Source organism: Pempheris klunzingeri, chromosome 10, assembly GCF_042242105.1.
Source record: "Pempheris klunzingeri isolate RE-2024b chromosome 10, fPemKlu1.hap1, whole genome shotgun sequence".
Taxonomy (NCBI): domain Eukaryota; kingdom Metazoa; phylum Chordata; class Actinopteri; order Acropomatiformes; family Pempheridae; genus Pempheris; species Pempheris klunzingeri.
The window spans coordinates 6078274-6088314 of NC_092021.1; the positions used below are offsets into that span (position 1 = coordinate 6078274).

The window sequence follows — 10041 nt, forward strand, 5'->3', positions numbered from 1 at the left end:
CTTTCCTCCTGAAAACTCTGATGGGATGTGTTTGTCTATGTTTATGTTTACTCCATTGTCCATCCATCCATTACCTGCTAATCACAGGACTAACACATTGAGACAGACACTAACTCACACTCACACCTACAGTCCATCTTACAGTTGTATTTTATGTAACTGTCTTTATTTGTTTTTCAATTTAATTCATTTTCCTTGCATTCCATGTCACCAAACCTGTTTGTATGAGCTGATATTGTTTGCATGAGCTGATATCGTTTGCCCCCCCCATCCTGTCAATAGATGAATAAAGGAAGTGAATCTACCCGGCTTGCCTCACCCCAATGAGCCCAATGACTGAGAGAAAAAAATGTTTCCTTTTAGTTTTCTAAAAATGTGATGACACACTACATCTCGCATACAAGTTTTGTTTCTTGGAACACACACGCACACACACACACACACACACACACACTCACACACACACATACACACACACACACACACACACACACACACACACACACACACACACACACACACACACACACACACACAGTGTTGCTTGGGTTTCGTTTCGCCTGAACTCTCCGCCCACTGGAGGAGTGAACCTCCTCCACTTTAATCTTCTCTCCTCATTGCAAACAAACACGGAAAGACTGTCTGTTACCCTGTTTGAAGACCTGAGGGCAGCTGACTGCGCAGCGTCTCCACACATGGATGGGTGAGTGTGTGTCTTTATTTCCTTTGTGTCTGATCAGACAAGCATTAACTAGTTTTAAATAAAAAACAGCATATCCTCAGTTGTACAGTGTAGGATGTGTTAACCCTGCTGGGCTGATGTCTATCTGTAGTTATTTCCCTTTACTTTTTTTTACTTTTACAGGTTTTAGGTTTGTGTGTTTCAGAATCTTTGACATTGCATTGACTTCCAGTATACCATAACAATAGATTCAAGACCTTTATTTGTCACATACACAGTTATACACAGTAATGATGCACAGTGAAATGTAGTGAAAAGAGTAGATAAAGATAAGAGTAGTGCTTAATAAATTGTAGAATTATTTTCTGATAGATCTGTTTGCTATAGTTTGTTGGAATTGTGAACTGAGCAAACGGTTTTAAAAATACGTCTTCTTCCTGGTTTTATTCTAACCACAGTTGGCACCAGTGAACACACTGGTGACATCATTTCCTCATATAGCCAAGAGCACCTCTAACCGCACCATTAGACATTAGACTGATGTTGGAAATGAAGGAAACAAATTAGATTGAGACTTACAAAAAAAGATTTGTGTTGGAACAAACAGTCACCTATACATAACTGTAACTATTGCATTCAGTTGCATTCATCACTTAAATGTCGTAAACTCACAGATCTTATGGGCACTGGTGCTAATCCTTACATACTGTAACTTATATACTAGGTTTTTTAGATGTTCTGGGTCCTGTTTCAGACAGCAGATTTAACAAACTCTGAGCTTAACCCCAAACTCTGAGTTGATCAACCCTGAGATGGGAAACTCAGTTTTCAAGTTTTCAGTTCCAGAGCAGCTGATCAGAGTTTATCAAATCAGCTCTGAGAAGGTTGAACTTGATGAGAGTGTGTTTGTGGTGAACATAAATCATCAGTTCTGATGCCACGATTCACCATGGCAACAGGTAAATAAAAGGCAGTGGATGAAGAGAAATGGATTTGTTCAGCTTGAATCTGATGGGGACAAAACACAGGGGCCAGCAATTTAAGATGAAAAATAGTTGAAGATTAAAAAAATATAGCCCATACATCAAAGACATAGTGACATGATTGTAAGGCACATATCAGACCCTACATATCAGACACCACACTCACAATCTGATCCAGTTCCATCCAGATATACTGTGAAGCTCCTCGAATTACTGCACTTTGCTACGTACTTTTAAATGGGCTGAATCAATGAGGAAGTAAAACATTGTGTCTGTTTTTTTAAAAGGGAGGAGACAGAGAGAAACTCAGGATTTGCCAGTGAGCAGGTTAGCTTCACTGAGTCTGAGCTTAAGCCAGCTCTCTTTCTGGAACTGAAAACCCAGAGTTTCCCTCATCTCAGGGTTAAAATACTCTCTCCAATTTCTTTGTCTTTGTTTTGCCTCTTGTGCAGGCACATGCATTGCAAAACAAACAAACCACTTGACCAAACCGGTCGTTCCACTAAAAAATACTGATGGTGTTGTCACAGCACAGGTAGTACTAGTAAAATGGTTTATTGAAAGTGATAGTTTGGACTATATGAAGTGGGGTTGTGTGAAGTACTTTTACATAGTTCATGTATCACTTGTAGTAGATGGTCAACATGCCCCCAGAGCTGTAAGGTGTTCTGCAAAGTTAAATTACTATTTATGTCTATGGAGTCTGGTGACTTGAAGCAAGCAAAAAAAAATAGAGGCTTTTTTTTTTGTAGGTGGTTCAAGTATGTTTTTCTGCTTCTCTGACCCACAACAGTGCATACATCTACCAGTGGCAGTCCATGCATTTCACACCTAGGCCTTCAGTAGTGCTCCGTCTGAATCAATCCACCCCTCAATAACTATTTTATGGTTATAAAACCATCTTATTATGCAGAAATACAGTATAAAGAGCCGTTGCATCGCAGATAGATAACTCCTGAAGCCACAATAAATGCCTTTATTGAATAAACAAACCAGGGGTGAACAAGTCTCCTTCTACTGCAGCTACAGCCGCGTCACACATAAAAACATCAATAATAACCTCATAAACTTGCAATATTATTTAGGAAAATAGCAACATTTTACTCACCAAAAATTCGGATTATTTGTAAACAAAATCCGTCCTCCTCTCTTTCCTCAAAAACAGTTCAAATACTCTGTCGTACAGATTATCTGTGCAGTTCAGTTCAGCTATTACACTATCCTATCCAATCTAGACTATCCAATCAACGGGTCTGAATACGGTGACGTTGCTGTACGCCTGCTAGAGGGCCCTGGTGCCACCAACTCAAAATCTGATTGGTTGTAGCAACAGTTTCATCGACATTTATTTTGTGTTAGAGGGCCTACAGAACGGATTGTGAAGGCCTTCGGGCAGACTTCATTGACTTTGACCCTGCCTGGCAATAAATGATGGCTGAAATGTGATTGGTTAAATGCTTTAATATGAAAATACATGTCTGGAAGCAGCACAACCATCGGAAAAGCTATGAAAGGAAGCGGACAGACCATTTGGAATTATTTTAATAAGTATTCATGGACAAAATGTAATTAACATCAGTTTGTGATTCAGATATGTTTTTTTAGGCCAGCAGAGAAGGCCTTGCAGGCCCTGACGGCCCACCACTGATATCTACTGTAGGTAATAGACCAACTATGAATAAATACCTCATACAACCCCACTTCAAAAAATCTCAACTATGACTTTAATTATCACTGAGCCTTCAAGCAGCTCCTACCAGGTAATCACATGTGCTAAATGCATATGTGTTGTGTTTACAGCAACATGCCACTTCCTGTCACTCCTCTAGCATCTAGCACATGCCCGGCTCATATCCTGTTAGACCAACACTCGTGAGGTTGACAAAACCATCATAATGCCAATTCAAGGCCAAGCCAGCATGCTCAATACCATGGCTCTGGAACATACCATACTTAGTCAATAGAATAGCACCATTAGTAATATTAGTTTAACATTGAACATTTGTGACTGACAGGTTAAAATATTTGCCATGACAATGGTCTGTAGCAATTTGCTGTGTTTTTGATGCTCAGACCTCAGAGCACAGTTTGGTTGGTAAAATGATAAGGTATTATTAGGTAATCAATATATAGGTATTGGTTAAATATCTAGTCCTGAATATGTTGAGACAATTGTCATCTTCTATATTAATAGCTATATTTTCTTTTTTCTTTTGCAGCATTAATGGTCAAGATATTAATAGCTATGTTTTCTTTCTTCTTTTGCAGCATTAATGGTCAAGATTTGTGAATATTGAGCCAACTGTCATGGATTATCCTGAAAAATGAAGGTAAAGCTGAAATCTAGGACATTTTGTGTTTAATGTGCTAGCAATACAGTGTCTAGATCTCTATTGTGAATCGCTCTTTTTAAATGATTTTTGTAGGGTTAGTGATCTACATTGGCGAAGAAGAAACCAATGCCATTATGGCAGATCAAGATGAAATGAAGGTAAGTAACTGTTGAGATGATTAGCATTTTAGGAGAAGATTTTTCTATAACATAGTCCACTAAACTGTTCATTAGATTGAAGACTGTTACATTAGATTGAAAGGCTAAAGATCACCTAAAGATAAAGTTATTGCTTCAAGTTGTTCTGCATTGCTACAATGTGTTGCTATCTAACACTTCAACACTACATATGACTAACAAATAATTAAATGTGGATTAATTTGACTTGAAAATGAGGTAAAATAACAGCAATTTTAATCTTAGACTCCAGAGGCGGATCTGTCACCGGACATCAAGGACTGGAGTAAAGATCAAGTGAGACAATGGGCTCTAATGTTGGATGACGTGGATTGCAGAGTTGCAGAAATACTGCTTCAACAGGACATTAATGGGGCAAGTCTTTTGCTTTTAGATACAGCAGATTTAAAAGCAATGGGAGTAAAATATGGACCAGCAAAACTTATCATTCATGCCAGAAATGAGTTAGTGAAATTAAAGAAAGAGGAGCCAGCAAGCTCTACAAATCAGCCTGGAAGACCTTGCAAGCCTTATCCATTTTCTAGGTACCATGATACATATAGATACATGGAGAGCAACATTCTAGACATTACAGAATCAGGTGCTTCAGACTTAATTGAACCCTGCCATGAATACAAAGCATTCATCAATACAACAGAAGATAATAAAATGAGCAAGTTCATCGCTGAGGTGATTCGCTTTGCAGCTGCCTGCATGAATAGTCGCACCAATGGCACCATACACTTTGGAATAGGAGACAAGCCACACTTCATTCATGGTCAAGTGTTGGGAGTGGTTGTAGAGGACAAAGAGGCATTTGCAAATGAACTAAAGTCTGCCATTGTTGGCTATTTTGAGCACAAACACAGACAGACTGCTCAAAGTTGCATCAAACCTCCTCGCTTTGTTGGGGTTCTCAATAAGAATATGACATCATCTGACAAATGTGTGATTGAAGTGGACATAGAACCTGACTCCACAATCTGCGAAGAAAACACCTACCACACTTTCAGCGTAAACACAAAAAAAGCCAAGAAAAAAGCAAGAGGTAAAGAAACCGTCAAAACTGAAACACAACAGTCAAAACAATTCTTTGTCCGAGATGGTGGTAGCAGCAGGGATCTCCTTGCACCAACTACATTTGCCAAACCAATGGAAGAATTCAACCAGTTTGTTGATGGTATGGCACAACGATCACAACTTCGAAAGCAGGCTGAAGAGAAGCACCTCAATGTGATAAAAAGCAGTACTCAAGGCTCTAGATTAAGTGAGATGATAACTGGTGGAACCCTCTCTTTAGATAAGTCACATTTTGAGCGGTATGTGATAGTAACTAACAAATCACATTCAATCCAATATGAATCACTGGGATTTCTTGTAGAGCTCAACCCAACAGCTGTCTTGGACTTTGATCCAGAATCAGCTAAACATGGATTACAGTGTCACTTTGATCAGCAGAGTATATCAAGTGTCCATTTGCCAGAACAGTATAAAATCACAGAAGCAGTTGAGGACATTGCAAACAAGTTGAAATTAACACAAAACACCAGCTGGGTATTCTGCAATGGAGGTATCAAGGATGAGACACCCTCAGACATAGACCAGTGGTTGATGCAAAAAGGAGCCTCCATTCGAGATGTGATTTCTTTCCTGTGTCGGAAAGATGTGCTTCCAAACAAGAGATTCCTTGTCATATTCCTACTTTTGTCAACAGTGAGTGAGAAGATGGATCCTCTTGTTGAGACTTTCAGTACATTCCTGCAGGAGCTCAAAGGCAATGAGCAAATCCTTTGTATATGTGACAATGAAAAAGCATTTACCTCCTGGAAGGACCTTATCGATGCTCGGTGTGGAATAGATATCTCCAATAGATGCATATATGAGCTCAGTTTTGCCGAAGTGAATGGAACTATCCTCAGTCTTCTGTCAAAAAACCGTAAATCCAGACGTTTCCTACCCTGTGGTGGGGGAAGCAAAGTTCTTCTTGAAAAGAAAGTGGAGCGTAGCTTGAATACTTTGGAGGTCCTGTGCGTGAACCAATGTGAAGGAGGAAACGAGGACAAACTTATCATGGAGGAGAACTTCTATAAAGGGGGAAAAGTGTCGTGGTGGAATTTCTATTTCTCAGAGCAGCCTGGATCCACACCATTTATCAAACGAGACAAGTTTGACTTCATCATGAACACAGTCATACCAGATTTGTGTTCCCTGAGAAAAGCCTGTGTGTTGCTCAACCTCATGCATATACCTGGATGTGGTGGGACAACTTTGGCCATGCATACTTTATGGGCTCTCCGGAACAGATTCCGTTGTGCTGTCCTTAGAGACAGCAATGCTGACTTTGCTGAGGTAGTGGGTCAAGTAGTCAAACTTTTAATGTATGACCATGGTGAGCATCTACCACATGTCCCTGTTTTGCTGATGATTGATGACTTTGATGATAAGGAAAAAGTCTTTGACTTGCAACAGCTCATTGAAAAAGAATGTGCAAAGAAAGACATTCAGTCTAAGTCTGCACAGGTCATTCTCCTAAACTGCATGAGGTCGGAGTCTGCTGAGCAGCCTGAAACAACTGAGGACGCAGTCTTCATTGGAAATGATCTTTCTGAAAAGGAGCAGAAACTGTTTGAGGAAAAACTTGTAGAAATAGAGAAAACATACAAGAACGCTGATACATTCTATGGATTCATGATCATGAAGAAGAACTTTAAGTCAGAGTATGCTCAGGGTGTGGCCCGCAACAACCTGAAGAGCTTCAACATTAATCAGAAACAGTCACAACTCCTGGCTGTTTTAGTTCTGTTGAATGTATACTGCAAGGGTGCCCCTCTCTCTGTTTCTCTGTGTGAGGAATTTCTTGGTCTTCAACCAAAACCATATTGTGGAACCATCAAAGTTGAAGAAGGATTTGGGAAATTTTCCAACTTAATTGCCAGCTGCTCAGTTGTGGGTAAGGTAGCATTCCAAGCTGTGAAAATGATCCATTCAAGTATTGCATGGCACTGTTTGCAAGAACTTATAACAACACACAAAGTCAGCAAGGCTGATATTGCTGACCTTCTGCTAACCACAGACAAGCTTTATGAGAGCACACAAGGCAAAGACAAACTCCTGCAAGATGTTCATTACATTTTGGTGAAGAGATATCATTCAAAGGAAGAGGGGTCTCAGTTCTCTCCACTGATTCAAGACATTACAAATGAAACCCCAGGACAGGAAGAGATGGTGCTACAAAATGCATGGAAAAGATTTGAGAAAGATGCTGTTGTTTGTCAGTTACTAGCCAGGTACTATTACCTTAAAAAGAAGGATTTCCCAGAGGCAAAAGTTTGGGCAGGTAGAGCAAGAAATATCTCCAAAGACAGCTCATATATCGCAGACACATCAGCACAAGTTATCAAGCATGAGCTCAAGAATGCCATTGCAAACTACAGGGAAGAGCCTGTTAGTCCTGAGAAATTGAACATGTTTCTTAAAATGGCTCAGTCAGCAATAGATGCATTCAAGGAAACGCAGAGCCTTGCAAAGAAGGAGTCAATTCAGCGATTACAAGTCAAGTCAGACAACTGCCCTTTTAATATATCGGGGTGCCTGGGAGAAATTCAGGTTGGAGTACTTGTCATTGAAGTGCTGGCAAAGACCCCCATATTTTCTTCTGACAATGTCCGCCATGACATAATGAGTGAGGTTCTCTCTGGAGATGTTAAACTTCAGGATGTAGAGAGATTTGATCAACGGCGCAATAAACACAGTCCCTACTACATCATTTTCAGACAGTTTGAAGATGTTCTTTACAACATCAGATATAGGATGAAGATTAACTTTGACTTGCTTGACACTTTTTACGTGAACTTGGGCTCCAAATTTGGAATGAAAGACAGCCGAGAGCAAGTTACCCAAAACGAGCTTTTCAGATGTTTCAGGGCGTATAGAGAGCTTTTCTGCAAGACGGATTCTGCAGCTCTCTGGAAGGGTAAAACCATGCATCACATGTTGCAAATACACCAGGCCAGACAATTTCTGGAGATGCAAAAAGCTGATACCTACTCTGGGATTCTTAATCATCTCTCAAATGACATCTCACCTGAAATAATGGAGAAGATTGCCAGACAGTATCAATTTGTTTGTGACCCTCATCATAACCCGACAGTGAAAGACAGAATCAACTTCATCTATGTCAATGTTGTGTTGAGTCATATCAAACTACAGTCACGATACGTTCTGCCTCACCAGAAACTGGTTGATCTGCTTTGCCAAGTTCTGCATCAGCAAACCCCATTAAATGATATTTTGCCACTGTACTTCATTGCAGTTGTGCTTTTGTGGCCACAGCAGCACCATCCAGAATGTAAAAATCTGGGGAGGTACATCTCACAGATGAGGAACTCTTATCACACAGTGATGAAGGAAGTGTACAATGGCAAGAGGCCCATTGTCCATTTCTTCCTGGGGAAGAAGCAGGGCTATGGACAACTGGTACACTTTAGAGAAATCAAAAGGTGCATCGTGGGTGGGGACGAACAGTTTGCCTCTATGTGGGAAAATGGCAAAATATGGAAAGAGAATAAGGTGGAGAAACTTCTTTGCAGGGTCACAGGCCAGGTGAAAAGTGACTTGATACTGGCAGATACTTGTATCCCAGATCTGAAGATTGAAGTCACCCCAGTGTTTCGAAGTGAGCTCAGAGGGCATGCCCAGGGTTCAAAAGTGTCATTCATTATTGGTTTCACGATGAGAGGCCCTCTTGCACTTGACATTAACTAAACTATGAAAGCAGCCTATTCCAGCATAGCTAATCATTCCAAACCCATCTGTTTTATACATTCTTCTTCTTATACTTACATACAAAAAGAGTCTTTTTTAAGAATTATGTTTTGAGCATTTTATGCATTTATTTGACATTGACAGTGAAGAGGCAGTCAGGAAATGGGGACGGGGGGGGGGGTTATGACAGCTGGACGAGTCATTTTTGAATAATGAAAATTGATTTTTTTTTTCTATAATGAATTCATGTGACATTTAAAAAGAAATTCAACGTTTACCTTTTGTCATGTTCTGCTTTAACTGAATATGTGTTATAAATCAACTTAATGATATTGTTCAATGAAATGAAATAGCTAAAATTAACTTTTGAATAAAAATGGTGTACTTTAATGACTATGTAAGAATTTACAATGTTTCACACAGTGATTGTGCATGTTCCATCATTGATACAACAAATTTGTTTTAGATGAGCTTTGACTCATATTGCGCTCACATTGAAATGTCTCTCTTGCATTTATTTTTATTTTTGTGTTTATTCTGATATTTACAATGAAATAGTTTTTTTTTGCCTTTTGTCATCATGTGTTACATTATTTTACTTTTTTTGTTTTTACTTACTGACTTTGTTCTTTTTTGGCGTTCCATGATAAACTGTGATGAACACTGTGCTTTGTAAAACATTTTTAAATAAAGATTTCTTGTAACATTACCATGTAAGACATCATTTAACGTTTTCTGCACCATGTGCGCAAAGTAATTGTAATAAGCTCTTTGATGTTGTTTACATGCCATAGTTACTAATGTAATTCTAAACACAACATAAAGCTACACACTTAAAATATGTACACAGTATCATGAAGTTATTTGTCCATTTAAGGTTAAAGTGAACTTAATAGGATAAGTGAATTGTTATGCAACTTATTTAAATATATGGCACAAGACCATGATATGAGTATTATAGTTTGACATCTTGCATACCACAATAACAATAGACAGATGGTTATAAGTGAACAAGAGGGTGGAGGAGGACGGTGCATTCCCTGTTGTAGGCAACAGACAGCCACATCGACACGCAATAGAAGAATTATCACCTCTGTAGATGA

At 39.3% G+C, this 10041-nt stretch overlaps 1 protein-coding gene across 1 annotated transcript; it reads left to right on the forward strand.

The window, feature by feature from the left end:
* Window positions 1–613: 613 nt before the first annotated feature.
* LOC139208559 (sterile alpha motif domain-containing protein 9-like) lies at window positions 614–9647 on the forward strand. Its single transcript, XM_070838274.1, has 4 exons — window positions 614–703; window positions 3934–3995; window positions 4092–4156; window positions 4421–9647. The coding sequence occupies exons 3-4, from the start codon at window positions 4133–4135 to the stop codon at window positions 8936–8938; spliced, it is 4542 nt and encodes a 1513-aa protein (XP_070694375.1). The 5' UTR covers window positions 614–703; window positions 3934–3995; window positions 4092–4132; the 3' UTR covers window positions 8939–9647.
* The last annotated feature ends 394 nt before the right edge of the window (window positions 9648–10041 follow it).